At 37.3% G+C, this 21409-nt stretch overlaps 1 protein-coding gene across 1 annotated transcript in view; it reads right to left on the reverse strand.

The window, feature by feature from the left end:
• DLGAP2 (DLG associated protein 2) overlaps window positions 1-21409 on the reverse strand; it is an 84625-nt gene that overhangs the window by 39534 nt on the left and 23682 nt on the right. The window contains exons 3-4 of the mRNA XM_074820797.1: window positions 13582-13729; window positions 9759-9978 (exon numbers count right to left, since the gene is read on the reverse strand). Of these exons, the coding sequence (XP_074676898.1) occupies window positions 9759-9978; window positions 13582-13729 (368 nt within the window). The remainder of the gene's footprint in view (window positions 1-9758; window positions 9979-13581; window positions 13730-21409) is intronic.

Consider the following 21409-nt stretch of genomic DNA (forward strand, 5'->3'; position numbering starts at 1 on the left):
TATGTCCAGCTATTCAGGAATACAGATTGCATTTGTCACGTCATCAAAACAGTAAGAGACAAAGAGAAAAAAGAGCTCCAAAAGCTAAGAGTCATTCTTACTGGGCTACTCTTTTCACATTGAAAAAAAAAAAAGGAATTTTGAAAACATTTTTCAATAGAATCAAACCAATATTGCTGTACTTCTGTACTTAAAAAAAGAAATCTCTTCTTGACTTCCCACATACCCTTATCACTCAAGTCAAATAATTTCCATTAGCCTCCTAAACCCACTTACAGACATATTATGGAGGTTTATCATTGGTTTTATTTCTATATTTTCTGTTCTCATTTTTGCAGTAACTACGTGCAGCTTGTGATTTTCTTTAACTTACAGTAAGGAATTCCAAACTGAATAGCACAAGAAAAGTTTGCTCAGTAAATCTTAAGGAAGCGTTGCACAATGGAATCATTTTAACAGTGTATTATGACAATGGTCCTACATTAAAGAATTTAAATGATTGCAAGATATTTTAATTGAAGATAATTTAATGCCTTTAAATCTTTCTTTTAATCCACAGAGAGTGACAAGTCTGGACACAATCTCAGAGTGAACTTTTGAGATTGGCAACAATACAGGCAATAGTCAAAGCAAGAAATCACTTTACCCAAGATGCAGATGGAGTCAGTGTCAAAACCAGTGCTCAGAAAGCTACTTGCAGGCTGCTGGCCCTGTATTTAGGTGCAGCAAATGATGCTGCTGGTTTTTGAGCTCTCAACCCTCTAAATCAGTGAGAGCATGGGTCTCTCAGTTATCCTTGTTTTCAGTGGGACCAGGATTTAATCTTTGGTTTCAGCCTATAATGCAATTTGAATAGCCCTGACTTTTACCTCAGATCTATAAAAGTTAGCTAACTATACTATGCTATCATTGTAGACTACTTTTACAGGCAACAGAGAGAAATAGGGACATCCAGAGGACAACTTCTTTCATAACAGATACCAATCCTAAAGGAGATAAATCACATTCCATTGACTGTAATAGGATGTTAATGTGACTGCCTTTGACAGCCACATTTTAGATATGTGTATTAGATGAGATGAATTTTTATGATTGAAATGTTTATGGTTTTTTTGATTGGGGGAAGGAGACAAAGAGCGTAAATATATGTATTTTTCTGGACACAGAACTATTCCAAAAGGTAAAGAAATGCATATAAAAATCATGACTCTGATATGTCCTTGATATTCTGTCCTCAGCCTCAGAAAGCCAAGTGGTGGGTTACTCACTTCAAACTCAATACCTTCCCTAACCTTGTTTGGATGTCTTCTAGTTGCCCTTGAGTAGTAATGAGCTGATTGGATTGCTCTGATATTTGTGGATTCCAGTGTGTATATTTTAAATGACTATATTTGACTATATTAACTGAGATTAAACCTTGGCCTTACAGTGAGTACAGAGTTTGTTGGTAAGTATCGGGCTCTATTAGGTGAGTGTGAGACACCTCAGTGTAGGTAGGGGTTTGTTGACTATTGTTGCACAATAGGTTCCATACACTGTATTCAGTCTGAGTCAAACTCACCTAAACATAGGTATCTAAGACCTTTTTAGAGGTACTAGGCTTTCTTGCCTAGCCTACAGCTGCTTGTCCAGAAGGATGCAATTCTCTCACAGATCCCATGTGGATGTCTCAAATGTCTCAAACAGTACCAGCCAATTGTCTTTGAACTAATCTGAATTTATTGCATGGGAACATAGACAACTAGTTTGCACAACAGCATCTATGTTTAGATGACTTGATCTGGACGCAATCCCCACACCATTCAACTAAACTGTCTGGCCAAAGGCTAATTCTGTCTGGTCACGCCCTAGAAATGTCACCAATTTTAGTATCTTTATTTTCTCTGATCCTCTGAAAAAATTCTTTCAAGTACATTTTAAGTATCAGGTTTACCAGTTGCCTTTCTAGGGTAGACCTGAGTCTGAATAAAATTCCTGACACAGAAATGGAGACTTCGGTACAAGCTTATGTTGATGAAACTCCATTTCAGGGAAGTGAAAATAGAGGATGGGAGTTGCTGAGAAGCCAGCAGAGATGTGCAAGCATCCCAAGAGGTTTTTTTTTTATATTAACAAAACAGAATTTGCCAGAAATAAAACTAAAGGTAACTATAAAAGTTTTTCTCCTACTTCTGTGCCTCTCCACTGAAATACAGATACTGTTTTATTTAGTGAAGAACCTGCTTTGTCTCTACCTTCAGATTCTTGTGTTATTGGGAAGGATTTGGGTAGCAGCTGCCCGCTAGCATTCTCTTCTCCTGGAAAAGGCAATTTTGCAGGTTAGACATAACATCCTTCAGGAGAATTACATTTGTAAGTGGCGAGCATTAATAAAAATGTCCTCACTGTGAGGCAGAACAGTAGCGAAAGCACCTGAACTTGCCTCCCTAAATGCCTGATAATACATTTTTGGAAATAGCTTTACTAGCCAATGGACATTCTAGAAGCGGAAGGGTCCCTATGGCAGCAAGACCTGACGTGCTGTAAAGGAATTTATTGTCATTTTGAAGTGCAGCTCTCTTTCTTCACACATACTCTCCTGGTCCCTGTGCCTCTGCTGGGACCCACAGGAATTCCCCTGTGGCTGCACACACAGTTTTCTGGGAGAATTTTCTTATTGTAAAGAAGTTTGAGCAGAACACAGCTCACATCCCTGTTGTGCCGAAAACGTAACAAAGTTAAGGGCTAATTTGTCAACAAGCAAAATTGGGTCAACTTCAAGAGAGTTATGCTTAGTCACATTAACTAAGCCCTGATGGATGAAATATTACACACGAACTAATAAAAACTAGTGTCAGAATGCAATCAAAATGATGTCTGTACACCCAGCACAGCAAGCATTGTAATTCCAGTGCATGTGTCACCATTATGGCTCGTGACATATATGCCTTTAACAAAATCCAGGATTGAATACATGCAGAGCTTCTGAGAAGACTCCTTAGAGGTTTTTTTATTCACAGAGGAACACAGAAGGAGAAGCACAGACAGGAGAGGGGTCGTATCTTCTTTTTTACTAAAGGTACAAGGAAGCATGATGAACTGGTGCTTCCAGGCTCACCCACCCAAGTGCAAGCTTCCCCCAGTTGCACAGACCCACCTGAGGACAAAACACTCTGGCAACCTCAAGCTAAATAGCTGTGCTGAGAATTACTTCTGCCACTGTTAGCTTCTATCATGTCAGGAAGACTTCAGACACTGAGCAGTGAATCACCTTCCTTGCATGATTTTTTCTTATACATTCTTTTTTTTTTTTTTTTTTTTCCCCACTGTATGATATCATACAGAAAACAGAGCTGAGAAAACTCTGTGAAAACTGATCCCACAGAACAGCTTTGAAGCCAAGTTCTGCCAGGGGAGGGAACAGGGGTGTCCTTTTTAATAAAGAAAGAACCAGCTGTCAGGTAAACCTAATAGGTTACGGAGGAATTATGTTAAGCACAGAACAGGAGGAGCAAGGGAGAAACACTCATTACACATTTTTTAAACTAACCATAGATGGAAGGCTGTGACTTCACTTTTTATCTTTGCCTCTGCAGATCATGTATACCAAGGAGAATGAAAATTATGAAAAGCTCCTGGCTACTGCTCCAACTGTTTTCATGCCTCATCAGCCTGAAGAGGCCAGGCAACCAAGCAGTCCTTGATTAGCACAGTCTTACTCCATCTCAGGGAATCCCAGACTTATGAACAGTTGCAATGGCCCTTTGGCCATCCTCTGTTCAACTCCTTGAACTGAAGGGTTTGTGTCACCTTCATCCCAGTGACTCCCTGGGCCACTTCCACCATGTAGAGCTGCTATTAAACAGCAGTGTCAGCATAGCAGCAGAGCTTCAATATATTTAAAAGAATTAAAGACTAATTATTCCCCCCAGATACACCCAGAGCAATGAAAATGATGTGTGCGTATCCAAGTGTAGAACTGGCTTCGTCATTTGTTAGTATAAGATTAATTCTCACAGTATAGGCACACAAGTTGGCACAGCATCAAAGTATTAATTCAGGATCCCCAAGTGCTCCCACAGATAGATGGTATGTTTCCTGCAGAGAGTTAGAGTGCCAGATAATTCCATGGAGCCCCAACAGTAATTAAGCAAAGTCAATAGGCAAATTATAATTGAGAAAACAGCCTTCTATATCTTATTTGGATTTAAGGTTTTGTGGTTTTAAACATACCTGTTGTGGATACCGGTGCTAGCTATTATTTAGCAATGGGTACCAGTAAAAACCTCTAAGACCCAGCATTTATTTCTATAGAGAGAACAGAAATTGTGGAGATGTCATTTCATGCATATGTTTTCCCCCATTAGGCTTGGTTTTCCTAGCCATAATGTGTTGGATTAAGAAGATCCAAGCAGCGACTTGGATGAAGTATCTCATTCTTGAGGAAATAAAAGAAAATCATGCATTTATTGATCTTTTAGGAACTGAGGAGTGTGTTTTTCCAATTTTTATATTTATATACATTAATAAAATCCCCTCTGAGACTTTTCCAGGATGAACAGTCCCAGCTCTCTTATCCTTTCTTCATGCCACAGATGCTTGAGACCCTCTGTTTTCTTAGCGACCCTTCACTGAACTCCACTAGCTCCACATGTAGTAGTATGACAGCTTTTGCCCGCCCTTGGTATCCTCATATCTTTAAAAAAACCCAGAAAACCAAAAAGAATAAATACTGTCATTAGTGTTGAGATAGCAACAAGAGAATCAGTCCTTTTTGGGTCTGCAGGGGTATTTGTGCTATGGAACTTCTTGATGAAATACCGTATCCTCATGTCTTTATGTTTGTAGGTACATGACCATGCAATCTATTTACTGGCAATGAGAGATTTGTGGCTAAATATCAAACATGTGGTCTAAAAATTCAACCTACGTAGCCACTTATTTAAAAATTGGAAAGCTGAAAATAGCTTTAAGTCAGGAGAAAGGAAACCTGCAATTCCTCAGGCATCTGAGTAATCGTATGAGCTGTAATTGAAAACTCCCTCATGCAATGTGACCTTGTTTGAATTAATTGGTTTTGGAATTAGTGCTCAATAGTTCAGTAAATGTGGAATTCTCTGAAGTTTACTCATTGCCAAGCAGAGGCTACTGGCTGAGAAAAGTAAAATGGACAAAAGACAGTTCCCTACTTCTCATATTTTCCAGTGGACTCTTTAGTAAACATGAATTTAGTAGAGCTACCTACTATGAATTAGATCAAAGGAAGAGCATATACAACTGATCTGACAGGTTTGCATTATGCCACATTTTCTAGAAAAATGAAGTCATAGTAGTGCACTGGACAATTAAGGCTAGTAACTATACCCCGTGAAATCAGCAGTGCTTTATGCTAAGTTTCTCTCAAGATCGTCTGGAAATCCCTGAAGTGGGAGAAGTGATCTTGGACTACACTTAACATAGGACAGAAATCCAGGTGTCTTTATGTACCGTGACCCAATTCCCATTGTGCTGAAGTCCATAACTAGGTGTATCTTTTCTGTCATTAATTAATTCATCAAAAAATACAGTTCTAGCAAAAAAAACTTGAGTTAGAGGAAAATATGAACTAGTTTTAAGAAACTGAAAATGATGGTCCCTTTTATTCATCAGCCTAAAAGCTGAAGAACTTAATTGAGGCCAGTCACTCAGTGCTTGTTGCTGGAGAAGGATTTTGTACCTCTGACTGGAGTGTTTCAGTTCCTCCTTATAGGATATTTAGTCTTTACTGCTTTAGCTGTTTCAATTTGCCTATAAAAGCAATATTCACTGAGCAGATATCCCACCTGATGGGTGAGTGTCCTGAGCAGCGGGCTAGAGCGGCTGTGTCTCTCTCAATAAAGGTGAAAGGGTTTTATGCAATCTCTATGTACAATGTAATGCCATCAGAAGAAACTGAGTGTGCCCCCCGCCATCTGAACAGATGATAAACTGGTGTTCAGGTTATCCTGGATGGCCAAATGTGCAAATACCAAATTACTCTCTGTCTCAGAGAACAGACTTTAACATGTTCTTCTGCTTCATAACAGACCATCCTAACTGCTATCTCCAGTACCATTGCAATACAGTAAATATTTCTGCATTCACAGTAAACCCAAACAACAGCAGCAGGAAAAAAAACCGTGAGAAAACATCCTGAAATATTCTATAATAAGTTAGTCTATGAAGTAAGTCATATACAGGAGTCTCTCTACATATAGGACATGTAACAAAAATAAGTTGACCTTCTCAGGCAAAGAGGAAACAAGGGAGAGAGTGATTAATATCTTCCAGACCTCCTTGGTTATGTTTTCATAGTACAATCCAGTGTTGTACCAGGGTATTTGAGTTACTTTTCAGTAAAACAACTTGGGTATTGCAGGAGGGATATTACTGTGGCACTGCTCCCAGCCTAATGCACCTTGTTTCCCAACAGCCAGGGCTCTGTGCACTGAGCTGCTGGTGACACAACTCCAGTGATACCTCAGGTAGCTCACGTACCTCCCCGCAGCACTCTGCTACGCTACCCAGATGTTACCAGGAAGGAGCCTTCGAAGCTGACAGCTTAGCATATATATGTGCAGATATAGTTAATCAATAGGGAACCAAGCTGGTACAACACGGAAAAGTGACCCAGGTTTTATGAACTCTTCCTGAGAAGTGAAGCATTGCTTGCAAGAGTAGCAAAGACGTAAGGCAGTAGTAGTTAGAATGACTACTGCACTCTGTGACTTCCCATTCAGGAAATTATATGTTGTCAGTGATGGAGGGACAAGGTGGGAGGCGGCAGCAGCTGGAGCTGTATTTTCTCAGCTGTGCATCTGACAGCTGCGACTGGATACAGTTCAGAGACAGAAAGCATATGCTGTCATTCAGGGCTTTTAACAAGAATATTTTTTACGGGGTTCATTATCTCTTTACAAAATGAAACAGGATGGCTAGAAATGCCCTAACCACAATGAAATATGGGTCACACGGAGTCCAGGTCTAGCTTACAGAGAGACAGCAATGCTGGCTGCCTCCTCTGCACTGTCACTTGTCTCATTCATTTACACCTGGGGCAACAGGCAGTGCCCTATGTCTTGTCACACAGCCTCCATCAGAGGTGAAGAAGACTGGTTCCACAAATTAAACTATGTGGGTCCGTGAAAAAGTTATGTGTTAATTAGTACCATAGATATTACCATTGGGCTTTCTCTATAAAGTTGTATGCATTTAAGAAGAGCTAGTTACTGATCATTCTTTTTCCATCTATTAGAAAACCCTGCTAACAGAGTCCATTAATATTGTCCCACATAATATTTACTATAGTTACAACCTTCCTACCTTCTGAAAGCTGTTAATGCATCTAGGAACATTTTAAGAAACTGCATGTTGTAAATATATATTCCACACTTTTGTAATTGAATTAATAGATCAAATATTACATTTTTTATTTTAGATTTACATTTTTAGTTACATGAATTAATTTTTAGCTAAGCCTGTGTGTTATGATTTAATTGCTTTACAACATCGATAAGAGGCAATCATGACCTATATCACTAAAATTTCAAGTAATAATTAAATTGCAATGCCTGTTAATTTTCTAAGAAATTGCCTTAGTTTCTTTGCCAAGAAGAGTTTGTTACATTAGAAGCAAAAAAGGAATTAATGTAATGTAATTTTCCTAAGAATTCAAAAGACTGAATTGGAACTGAAGGCTGATGTGAAACGTCGACCTTTTTGACATTTATTTGAATGAAGTCCATAAAAACGTCAAATATCTGCCAACACCATTTTCGCATTTCAGGCAACAGCTTCTACGATTTTCAGAGAGGGCTAGAGAAGTAAGACTTTTTTTTTTTTTTCTCAATTATAGTAATGATAGGAAATGAAGCACCTCCCTCCAAAGTGACAGGGTCTGAAGAGAGAAATATGGAAGAGTTACCCCTAGGGTTTTAAAAAGGAGAACTTATTTGGCAACTGAAATTTTCAGTTAATAGTTAATCACATAATCCTTATTCTTGTTGTAAATCAGATAAATATTTCTAATTTTAATATTTATCTTATATAGAAGCTAAGGACAAACTTGCTCAGTGGTACAGGGATAATATTTTGAATACAGAACCACACTCAGAACTGTATACAGTCCATAGGCTTGGAAAGAGTTTTGGTTCAGGAAAACATCTCAAATAATCTTTTTTCTCCATGAAGTCAATATCACCTCACCACAACAAAGCAGTAAGATTATATATTTGAATAAGAAAATCTATTTGATAAATAATTTCTGAGGTGAGGGAGAAGCCATGTGTGAAAGAAAGGTTTTCAAACCCACAGTATTTAACCAGCAGACTGCTAATCAATGCAAAACATTTTTCATAAGTATGAAAACACTGGGATGCAAACATATTTACTCCCTAATCTGGTTATTTTCTCAAACATATTCTATTATTCAGCTTTGTTGCTCTAGAGAAAATAAATTCCTTTCAGTGAGAATTTTGGGCTTATCTAGCATATAAACTCAAGACAGCTTAGGTTAAAACCAATAAACTTGGTAACCAAAGTAATTCTGAAAGTATTCCAATTCAGTACCTGGAGTCAGATACCAAAGTAGACATTTAGTTGTTTCTTTTGCCATGGAAGGTTTCTTCATAACACTCATACAGTACTATATGACAAAGATGAAAATTAGTCTCTGCGGTAGCAATAAAATCTTATTTTATATTATGATAGCACCTCTATTAAACATAGGACAGAAACATCCCTAGAGGTGGCATTGCAAACCAGTTTCTGGTTTTACACAAAGTTATATATAGTAGTTAAAATACTATGCTTAAGATAAAATAAAATTTTGTGCTACTTCTGGAATGCAAATTCATCTTATTCAACCTCAGCTTACTTCATTTCTAAGCTCCCACTGTTCTGTTATACAACAGATGTGTCAAGCAAATAACTAAAAAAGTATTTTTGCATGATACATTCTGAGCTCTGCGTTTTTATATGGGTGGCCTGCACTTCAATTTGATAGTACATGGCAAGGACAATATCATAATTAGGAACTGAAATTAACATATTTGGAATCATGAAAGTGAATTTGGATCACTTAACAAAGAATATGTATTTGTTATCGATTTCATTTTAGTTATTTAACTTCTATCTGTGCAATCTTTTCTCTATACTAAAAACTAATATTCTAAAATGAATAAAGCCATAATCTTTGCTAAGTGATTAATAAGAGAAAAGAAAGTTGCCAGAAGAATGTTGAAAGATCCTAAATGTGAATGGTATAACAATGCATGCTAATGGTTACTGATGGGTAATAGCAGATGTGTGAAGCTTGCCATAATGTTTATGATTCAGATTCAAATATTTAAAATCTTGCTTCTCTTTTTCTTTTTCTACTTTAAGGACCTAAATTAAAATCAGTGCAGCTGATCTTGTTTAGAAGATCAGTTACCTGATAAATAAGAATACCTAAATGTCTAACAATATCTAAATTATACCATTTACACTTGCATTTTTATATTTGTGCCTGGATAACTGTATGTATGGGAAATGGGGGTCAAAAATCCAGGTCCATTATATTATGCTTGCAGGATTCTCCCTAGAAGGAGCTTATTCCAAGCTGTAGCCACAATGGGACAGTATTGCAAACCTAAGAATACTGGTATCAAATATTATCACTACACAGGGAAATTGTTTCCAGTGTCAAACGTCCTTTTACAAAACAAGATGACATATTTTTACATACAGAACAATGGAAGGGTCAGTGTAGATTTGCTTACCTGTGGTTGACCTGATAGTTGAGGTGATGTTGGAAGATGCCATCGCAGGTATACATTCATCATCTTGGGAATAGCCTGCCTGAATGGCACGCAAGTAACTGTGGCTTCTTGTTCGGAAACATCCAGGGAGGTCAAGGGCATCCATTGCCTGAGCTTCAACTTCACTAAACACTGATTCACACACCGATTCAAATTGCCCATTAACCTCTGCTTCACTCATCTGAATAAACAACAACAATGCATTTGATTTTTGACTTGCTTTTTTGTGATCATCACGGCCTCAACATCTCAAATGGACACCTGTACATTGATGAAGAACTGTTTTAGCAAATAGTTAAAATGTAGTAATCCCTTCTGATCACATTCACATTTTTAAACTTACATCAGCTGTTTATATGTATATAGTAAGTATATTACACATGCCATACAATTAATTTTACATTTAATGTCTTTTGGCATATTCAGAGGATTGTAAATACATGATTTAATGGTAACTAACAAGATCACTCTGCATTGATAGAAATCCATGTTCTGCCAGGATAGGAGAACAGAAATAATCTATACTAATATTAGCCCTCGAAAGGTAAGGGTGGATTGCCTGGGTTCCTAACTTGTCAGCAAAGTCCACTTATGTGGACATTTAGCTGTGTGTCAGGTTGTTATCTTCCTCTCACTATAAAGGGGCTCAAGCAAGTATCTCATACTTGAAGATATGTAAGTTCAGAGGAGGTGACGCTTCTGAAAGGTTTGAGAAATATTACATCAAGAGTTGTGTCCCATGAAGCATGTGAAAGGATCTTTGAAATAATAGAGTGAAAAGTGGTCAGATGAGAAAGTAATCTTGGACCACCTTTAGCTGAGAAGGGCCCTAAACCAAACTCATTTCCTGGTTAATTGGGTCAGCCATTCAACTACTGTGGAAAAACAAGATGCAGCCACTACTGCTGTCTTTTCTTCAGCAGCATTATTTTAAGTCTGATACTTCTGCCATGAGGTGTGCTGAGAAGCCCTGCCTGTCAGAGCACCCTAGATGTGCCTACCTGTGTCACCTCCAAGGATGTCCCTTTGGGGGATTTCAGCACCACCCTCCAGCTTCCTGCAGGGTTTGAGCAGTAGCCAGCATCTACCTGCTGACCCTGCCCTGCAGGTTGGGCATGATGTAAAACTGTACATTTTTAGGTAGGTTTCATAATAAACAGGGTTTAGTCAGGCTGGTCAGGCTTAGGGAACCTCTCGGTAGGGAACTGTGTATTCCAGTTTTGAAGATGAGTGCCTGAATTCTACCTACATCATTTTTAACAGGTTCTCTGAAGTCAGCCCTACCTGTAAATGTACCTGAATAATTCAAAATTATGTTTATCCAAAATCACATAGGAAGTTGACACTGGACAGACAAATGCATGGCCTCCTGTTATGTACTCCTGATGATAATTTTTTTAAAAAGAGAGTGCTAGAAATCAGAAACAGTATAAATACCAAGTTAAATTTGTTGCGTCACTAAACAGCATGTCCAGTTGATATTACTTTTTCTATACAGCTGCTAAGTGCATTTTTCTTTCTTACTGTTTCTAGTACATTATTCATTATGGAAACATAATGAGTGCAAATGTTTCAAATGTTTTAGGATTTTGATTAAGTAAATGGAATTTTCATATGGAACTTCTAATTATAATAACCGATATTTAAATTTCATATAAGACATTTTTTCTACTAAATCTCTTCTGAAAGGAATTACATTACGCTTCACAAAATTTGCTTCTAATAAAGTTAAGTAGACTAATGCAATCTGGAAAATATTTTTAAAAAATCTCACTCTGAAATATTTTGCGTACATCATTGATCAGGAAATTTATGGTAATGTAGTCCATAAACACTTTAAATCCTAACCACTTCTTTTAAACTAAGGTCACTGCCAATAGAAGAATAAAAGTTTTAAAACTTAAATTTAAAATATAAACCATGGAACCCAGCATCTTTCTTCACCCTTCGTCAAGAGTGAAAAAGGAAGGATCTCACAAAAAAAAAAAGGTATTAAAAATACCACGAATCATACAAACTGCTATTATGTAGATGGGACGAGAAGATGATGGTTTCATCGAAAAAGAACAGGAAACAGCAAAGGTTCAAAACTTGTTATTTTAATACATTTACTTTGTGTAGTATCAATTAAATGCATTTACTACTGGTCTGGAAACAGCTGGACTGTGTGGTAGGAAGCATGTGGTTGACACAAAATGAACACAGGTTAGTGAATACTGGAAAAGAAAGTAAGGAACTATATCCAGCAGGTTTAGTTAATCTGGCCAATTGAGCAATCTACCTGTACGTGAAATCTCTTGTGGACATCTTTCCAGGTAATGCACATTTGAATGAAGAATTTTAACCACTGCTGAAACCAATTAGTCATTATGGACAGCTCAGTGAACACCTCTGTGCACAAGTATGGTCAAAGAGGCAGAATAGTTCTATATTATAGCATTGTTAGGTGACAGCCAACAGCACTTGCTTTGAATGCAGAATCTAATTCTTGTGAAACTTTCTCAGAACCAGAGTGTAATAAAAATAGAAAATAACCAAACCAGGATAATGAACACCAAGGCATGAGAATGATGAGGACAGGTTTTACAAGGGAGCTATGAAAAATAATGAAAGGTTTGGAAAATGACTGACTGTCTGTTTCTAATTCTGATGTGTGCTATACAAGATTATACTTAGGTTTATCCCACGTAAATTAAGGAATTTGACTGAAGGGCATTAGTCAGGTGACTGGTGCCTTCTAACTCTCTACAGTCAGTGGAGACTGACAAGTATTTCCAGAAGGCTCTAAGCCCACTTGGGATGTGCATTGTCCTGGAAGAAACTCTTTCACTCCATTAACTACAGAGGAAGCTTTAGTTGTTGCCTCAGTTAAAAGCCTCAAGTTAGATGAGTTGAATCCAGGCCTGAATAGCCATGCAATGCAAATTGAATGTGGATGAATATAAAATTTCTTAAAAAAGATTTTTTTCACTAACCATTGTGCATAATTAGCTACTATACCCTTAGGTGCCTCACTAAATGGTCAAAGAAAAATAAAGTAACACATGTCTGAGAAGAGGTCAGGGCCCACCTGTCATGAAGCAACAGAGGGAAGAAATGTCAGGATCAATGAACATTAGAAACATTAGAAAAATTAGAAAATTTTATGTAAGTCCTCTGCTAAACAGAACATGTGCATACTTCATAAGGCTGCTTGCACTTCAGGCCTGATTCAGGTCTCACTAACATGAATTAGTACTAACTAAGCAACATAAAAACATCAGGGTGGAAAAACGTCTCTTTTCAGAAGTCCCCGTACATAGAATAATTGATGGGACTTATTCTCTCACCCAAGAAGAGTGAGAGATTGAGTTTAGAGATGAATCACTGCTCCTTTGGAGCATAATTATTTCAATCTATATCTTAATCTGACAACCCACATTTAGTGAAATCAGAGTAGATATTTTCAGAGGATGAGTATTGTAGGAGTGTGCCCCTTATGCTCAGTCTGAATCTTCTTAACATTTAAATATTTAATATAGATGAAAAATGAAAATACCAGTATTTATATTTTTAATGAAAAATAAATGGAAAATATTATGCGTGACAGTGTTCCTTTGTTTCTAGCAGTCAGTATTTTTCTTGAAATTTTGAACAAGGATTACATTCCTTAGAACTGAATTACTTTGACAATTCACATCCTCAGTTTGATATTAATTAAAAAAAACCCCTAAAACCATTCACTAGTAACAACTCTCGCATCTGTGATTAACCTATAAGAAAAGTTATAACAAGAATTTCCCACCTGACTAACACAGCTGGCCTGACTGAGCGTGCTCACTGCTCTCATATAGCTCTGATTCCTTGAGCGAAACTTTGGGGAATTGTAGTTTGCAGAGGGATCCAGGTTGTGACCCCCAGGCACGTCACTTGCAGTTTGAAGGTAGCTCTGACTACAAAGGAAAGAGGAAGAAAAAAGGAAAGGGTGTAAAACTACAGATGGAATCAATTAGGACACTAAAACCAGTAATTTTTATGAGACTCACAAATCCATTCCCCAGGGTCCAGATGTCTCTCTGTATAAAGTATCATAGATCTGTTGTAGTCACATGCCTTATCACAAGCAGAGAATCTGTCTGCAGTTCTGCTACCTAGATGATATGAAATTTTAAGTCTTTACTGTATTTAAACATCATCAACCCTCCTGGCTATTAATGTTGAACTTTACTAAAAGAGAATGTCTAGGTCAACAGGAACAAGAATCAGAGCTAAAGCACAAACCAAAGTAACTAAAAATCTTTCTTCATAGATAAAATCTGCTACTTGTCATCTGGTTTTCATCAGGGTGTTAGGCATCAAGAGACCTTTTATCTTCAAAGGATTGGTATATTTTTACAAAAGATCAAAATATCCCATGTTCAGCTAAAAAAATAGATTAATAAGGTACTCAGAGCAACTGCACAAAGCTCTAGAAATGTTTTTTTTACAGCACTTCTCCCAGTTTGGAGGACTGGGACCTTAACACCACACTGAGCCCCTTACAGTATGCTTTCACTACAAGAGTATATTAGTCTTCATGTTTTATGTTAAATATATTGATTATCTATCATTCCAGGAAAATAAATAAGCCTAAGAACAATACTTTGTTTAAAATACAAAATTTAAAAAAAAAAAAAAAAAAAATTAGTTGCAAACAAGGTTTACCAGAGCTCTCAGAACCTCTAAAAATCAGATTTTAGAAGTCATGTGACACTTATCCCTAGACATCAGTGCATAAATTAATATTTCAGAAAATGTTTTGTTTCAGGTAGTAAACAGGCAGTTCTTATAGTCATTCCTTAAAGGTAGCTATAACAAAAATGTAGTTTCTGGAAACAATAGATTTGTGCCAGTTGAACATCTGTCAATATTGGCAATACAGTTATTTCAAACTGAGCTGGCAGAGTTACTCAGCCCAGCTGTGGCTGTCACACATGCCCAGGCTGTTGGGAATTTCCCTGTGAAGGGGGAAGCTTCCTTTCTGGAAGGACCAGACCACTCAGTGGATGAGAAAGCCACAGGTTCAACTTCTGGTGCAAAATAAGGCACAAACCAGGATCTTCTTTCTTAGTCTGTATTTATCAAAGATTGAGTGTCACCATAGGTTGGTGCTTGAGGAAGGATCCAGCCTTCCTCACTAAGTGGATGCAACCTGAGTTTGGGCTGGATGCAATCCCTGAGGAGCACTTGGGAAGGAATCTCAGACCTTTTATAGTGGCTCTGATTAGAGCAGCAAATAGTGTTGAGGTCCATCTCCCTGGGTGTCCATGTCGTTTGATGTTGGACATGTGATGACCCAGGGTCCCTTCACAATCACCAGCTGCAAGAGCAGATGAGATTTATGGATCCACTCAACCTTATACTTGGGAGATCTGTTCCCAAGCACTTCCACATGTTCTCCCTGACTTGGCCATCTCAGAGTCAACATAGACATAGCTTTGCTTCCTCAGAGCATCTGCCAATGGCTGGGTTATCTGCTCCTCTAAGGCAGGCTGCCACCTTCTTCTTCAATAAAAAAGGACAAGCTTTGTTTTCATCTTGGTGAAAGACAGGCATTTTTTTGAGTTCTTAAGAAATTTCCCCAGAGAAAAAACATTTTTTCTTCCTGCCTTTATTCAGTGCCTTCTATGGAATACATCTGTAACCTCACAGCAGAGGTAAACTATGTAGAAACTATGCTATAGCTGCTAAAACCAAAATTAAAATGTATGAGATTGATGTAGGCATGTGATCTGAGGTTAATTAAGTCATTACAAAGTGATTTGCAGATTAAGATAGCTGTCTGATAGTGAGTCTAATTTGGTTTTAGATGATGAAAACAAGAACTGTAGCAGCATTTTTTTGTTCCCATAGGTATGAAGACAAATAGATTAGGTAAAGGGGTGTAGAACCTCCCTATCTATATTTAGTTGCTGGATGTAACTAAACCTCCTTTCTTCTATAGGCAGCAGGCTGATAACTGTTACCTGCTTTGTGTCATTCTGATTCTTTGCATATGCTTTACTAAATCTGTCTGGTATTGTTAATTTGGTATTTTTCAAAAGAGTTAGATGAGTCCCATCTGGACCTTCTACTTGTCATCAGGTGGCAAAATCTGGGATTCTGAGTTCAGAAACGGTTTGTGAAAGAGACATTTGAGGTTTCTTCATTAAAACATGGGCCACATTAAGAAAAGATAGAAGCAATAGAATTAAATTATAAATTATAAATTATTTTATAAACTACTTAAGAATTAATTAATTAAAACTGGCTCCTAATAACTGTCTCTTTTGCTAAGTAATGCTCAACAACCTAGTATTTCATTATGCACACAGTGGTTCCCTGTGAGGTATTGCTATCATTAAATATAATCAACAATTTCTAGAGCAATAATTTCTTAGGGAAAGAAGTCCAGTATTCCCTGGTACTGCTAAGCAGCTGAGTTTTGATAGACAAATTTGGACATTACCTGATAGTTAAATAATCTTTCATTTATCAGAGGAGAGCAATTGATTCATAAGACTGTAGCAAAATAAAAGAAATGTTACATATATTAGGCTGTAAAATCAATTTCACATCCATTTGATTAATACTTGGAAATTTTTCTGATAAAAAGAAATGATTAGTTTTCATTTCTAAGATATACATTCAAAGTTATCTTCTAGGATAAATGTGTCAATGGGTGGTAAAAAAGATGACCTTGGTATAAACATGATCCAGAACCAAAATGCCATAGATCCAAAAGTTACAAGGAAAAGTTGCTCTCAAATGTCATTATCTGTTGCTCAAGGAACTTTTGTGCTTGTCAACACTACAAAACACACACCACATGTGACATTGATAAATGCTGGCTTTTTAATGACAACCACTCTATCTAGCAGCTTAGAAACAAAATTTGTGACCTTCATTTCCAAAACACTACAATTTTATCACTTTGATAAAAGAAAATAATTTTTATTTTATGCTCTGTAATAGATGATCTTATATCTCAGCTGATCACTGAAGAAGGGCAAGACAAGCATGAGCACATAAGATGGTTTGACAGTTCATCTCCAGGACCACAGAACAAATACACACATTGACATCAAGGAGGTTTGGTATTATGGAAAAGGTACTATGGAGGAAGAGGATGAGACTAATAGGAAAAATTAAACTGGCATGTCAGTTCTCTGCATTTGCTTTTCCAAAGAGTGGAAATCATAGGAATGGATTCCCCTTTAAAAGTGTTTTTGCCCTCAGGTGTTGCTTTCCATTTTCCATTGGCTTCAGAGGAAGTCCAGGGCAGCTAGGAAGAGGTCTTAAATTTAAGAAGTATCTTAGCTGCAAGCAAGGCTGAAAGCCTAGAGAAACTTTTGGGTATAAGACAGTCCCATGTAATGACCTTGCAGCTTTTGAGAACTTCTACTCTAAAAGCAAAGCTTTAGGACTCCCAGTGAAGATAGCTAAATTTGCAACAGCACTTTCAGCGCTCAGCAGATTGCATGAGTGTATTCAGGGAGCACAAAATACTGTATTATAACCACATAAAGTGAGCTACAGCACAGCATGCTTATCTGGGACAGTATATCTGATAGCATATCCAATAACATATCTGGGATAGCATGTCACACTGATAGACAGTGAATGGGAAAGAGGTTAGGCTGCATATTCCATCAGCAAAAAATAGATATAGAATAAGGGAAAAGGCATCAGTTCAAAAAAGAGTTCCTGTTTAGCAGTTTCTAAGAGTCTTGCATCACAGCCTTTCTTTTCTTGCATTTCCCTAGTCTGCAGAAACTCAGACCTCTGTATCCAAACCTCATATGCCCTGCTGTTCCTATCTGAAAGCTGTCCCTTCCTCCAGCCCTAGAACTCTCATTTACCAAAACCCCGAAGTACAGCTCTCCTTCATTCTTGACCAGTTCAGATCCTAATCCTTACTGCTCCGTAGAATCCTCTTAATTCCCAGCTTACAGTTGTCCTGCTCAAGATCTTCCAAAACATCATCACAGAAGCCAGCATTGGGCCACTTATCCTACTTCTTTTCTTTGCAGATTTCAAAAGTACCTTTAACACCTCTACCTGTCAGCAGAGTCCAGCTCACCCCTGCTACAGCCATCTAACCCTACTCCCTCACTGGGGACACTGGCTTCCACAAAAGCACAAACTCTTCTCCTGTACAAACTAATGGTTCTTGCCCACATCTCACCAAGAATGAATTTAGGAACAGAATGGTGGAAAATAACTGCTGGAAAATACCCGTTACTTTAGCCCTACAAGCAACAAAATGCACTAAAAAACCAAACCAAACCAAAAAAGGATGATTTTTTTACTCTTTTGACTCCAGAAAACAAATTTCCTTCTGTGTTTTGCCATGTCTTGTAACTGTCCTTAATAGGACTCAGTACAGTAAAAACGTAGGAAGAAGTTCAAGTGTATTAGATAATGTTTGTCAAGAGATTTCCAGAGATTGAAGAGCACAGCTACATCTTCTTATCTTTTCCCAATTATGCCATTGTAACAGAAGACTTGTAAAGATATTCAGAACATGTTTTAATGAAAGGAACAATCACGTAAACTAATCCAATAGCTGCAATCAAGCATTAACTAATGATAAGGGAAGGATTTATTTCCTCATCTTTAGACATCCATTTCTCAGGCATCTATTTAGGCATCTATTTCCTCCTCTATTAACTGTATTTTTAAAAGCAGTAAGATGCTTACTTTACTTTATAGACAGTAAATAGCTAACTTTGGGGTTTTTTTCCTGCATTGCATTGTTTTATATAACTTTTGGAAAGTTTATATGACCATGGCTAGTGTCTGAAGCAGCCCAACGACTTCAGCGTAGAGTGCTGGGGGCTCTGAGGCATTCCTGCTGTGGTCTGTACCATACAGCTTACACCATTGACTTGAACTATATCACTTTTTGCAGCACTCAGCCCAAGCTTTGTCATCACTGAGTTCAGATGCTTATGAACACCCAGGATGGTTTGTGGTGTGTTTCCTGAAGTCTCTTGTCATTGCTGTATGACAAGTATTACTGTAAGCTAGAATTACAACACTCAGTACTGTATCGTGACTTATGCAACCATTGCATGTTTTGCAGAAGACAAATCTTTTTGCCATTTGGTGAAAAGGTATATATGATAGTAAAACAACATGTTTTCACTTTTTAGGACACCTTGAAATGCCAGATTTAGAGGCTGACATGGTTTTACAGCTTATGGCTAAGCCAGGGTCAAAACAAAACAAAGAAGCCTCCTAAATTATCCCTACAAATTCAGACTCCTGAGCAGCAGTACTTGACAGTCAAGACAACCCTAGTGGGAACATGGGGTGTATGAGTCCTAAGAAAGGGATCTCTATCACGCTGCTTTTTTTTGCCTTTTTTTTTTTTACTGTCAGTATTTTATTTTCTAATAAGTGATTGATATTATATACTTTGTCATAAACCTTTGCTCAAAAAAGTATGAACATGATGCCAACAATGCAGCAAATGTCGTACACTTGCCAAGGTCATTTCTTGATCTACTCACATTCAAAATAGTGATCACTCCCCAGAGTACCTGTTCTCTGTCAGATGTTCAGCCACCAGTGCACCCTGGGTTAAGAAGGTACCAAAAGTGAATTAAAATCTTCCTAGGCCTCTAAAAGTTGCAGCAAGAAAGTCACCTCCTGACTCTGAATGGGTCTATCAGGTTTAGTAAGAGCATCAGATATAAAGAAAGTCCATTTTCCATCAAATTAATTTCTGGAATAGTAATATTCTAAAATCGTACTTTTTTATTTCCATGATCATTCCCGCATTTGTGCAAAAATCTGAGAATGAATGGGAACATTGAAGAAAGTACAATCACTTCTGTTTAAATCAGTATATGTAATTCAGAAGTATCATTCTGGGACAAAGAGATAAAATTTGTAAAAGAATTCATCTTGAGCACCTAAAAGGGAGGTGCATTAGGATTAGCAAGGTAGCATAAGTTATCAAAACCTATTTTACGGAGAGATTTGCATTTCAATGGATATTCATTTATCTATCTGGATCTATCTTAACTATGTCTTTGTAGGTACATGAAATAACTCATCGACCAGAATCTAATGATTAAGCTTAGCTAGCAATGTCATTGTATAGCAGCTGCAAGTCATACTGTCTCCGTGAATCCCTGCTGAAGTCAATAGAGCTCTGCAAAGGGGCACAGATGTGCCTGCATGCAGGGGAACATTGGGGAACTTAGAATATAGACTATGTCTGATTCTCCCTTCAAAATAGCACAACTGAAAGTACACATAAATCTGGTGAATTTATCTGTAGTGAAGAATTTCTTTTCTAATCTTTGCCAGACTAGAGCTTCTCTTTGATCAGTGATAGATATGAGACTTTGGGCCAAATTAAACTTTTAAGAAGCCTATATTTTTCACCATTGACCCATAGCCTTTTTTTAAAAAGGTGCCTGAAAGATATTGAACATATGATTTATTACAGAAATACGTTAGGAAAGAGGTGGAGACTGCCGTTTCTGTCCTTATGAAATGCCTACTAATCACTGGTAGGAGAGAACCTTTCTTGTTGGTAAGTATTTAGGGATTTTGTACAACATGAACCAGAAGAGAATGAGAGGAAATCATCCAGAATAGTTAAACAGTCTGGTGGCTTGATCACTGCTTGCAAAGATACAGAGAATGTAGGCTCAATCAAGCCTGTACTCCAAATCACGCAGAATGTGCATGCAATAAAAAAAGTCTGATGTGGGAAATCTAAACTCAGAGCTATTGTTTGTAAGAGGTGACAGATGTGCACACATAGCTAATCCTAAAAGCCTTGTTCCAATATCCTATTTTGAGTAGCCCTGGAGAGTAGGCCACAAACTGGTCAGCAACAACAAAACTCAGGCAGATGTTATGGCAAAAACTGAGAGGCATTTAAAGCATCATGTATCAGTTCAGGAAATGGATCTAAGGATCTAGGCAGAACTCAAATATTGGTTGTATGTTCCTGAATCCCTTTATGGAACTGAAATATTCATCATTTTCTTCAGGAAGCTATCTGACTTTTGTTTTCTTTTATTTGGTTTTGGTATATATACATGTACACATGCAAAAAAACATAACTAGGCAGAACAAATGTAGACTACAGACCATCAGGACTCACTAAAGCATCAGAACATGAGCTTAATTTAAACATACAAGTAAGTCCATTAGAGACAATAGGTCTTAAGCAAATAAGTGACCTTTTCATGCTGAAGTTGAAGACATTAATGAGACTATGTAAATTCTGTGGAAAAAATAAGAGTTGAATTGGAAGAAGTGAAAATATATACAAGATTTCTGCTTTTTAACCAAAAGCATCTTAATTTTCAAATCATTGCCTGAAAAAGTGTTTCTACACACATACTTTATAGTCTCATTTAGTTTTTATTAAAAGCTAAACAAATGAGAAAGGCAGGTCTTGATCCTTTTCAGATTAAAAGTAAAACTAACATTTGTTGAAAGCAGGAATGAATAAGCACTAGAAACCAGAAACATATTTTCTTTCGGATCTCAGTATTTGTAAGACTGGCCTGAATCTTACTGCATTTTCACTGCCATCTATCACATAATTGCATCTTTCTGACAAAAGCCTGTTTTATTCCTAG

This window comes from Strix aluco, chromosome 3, assembly GCF_031877795.1.
Source record: "Strix aluco isolate bStrAlu1 chromosome 3, bStrAlu1.hap1, whole genome shotgun sequence".
Taxonomy (NCBI): domain Eukaryota; kingdom Metazoa; phylum Chordata; class Aves; order Strigiformes; family Strigidae; genus Strix; species Strix aluco.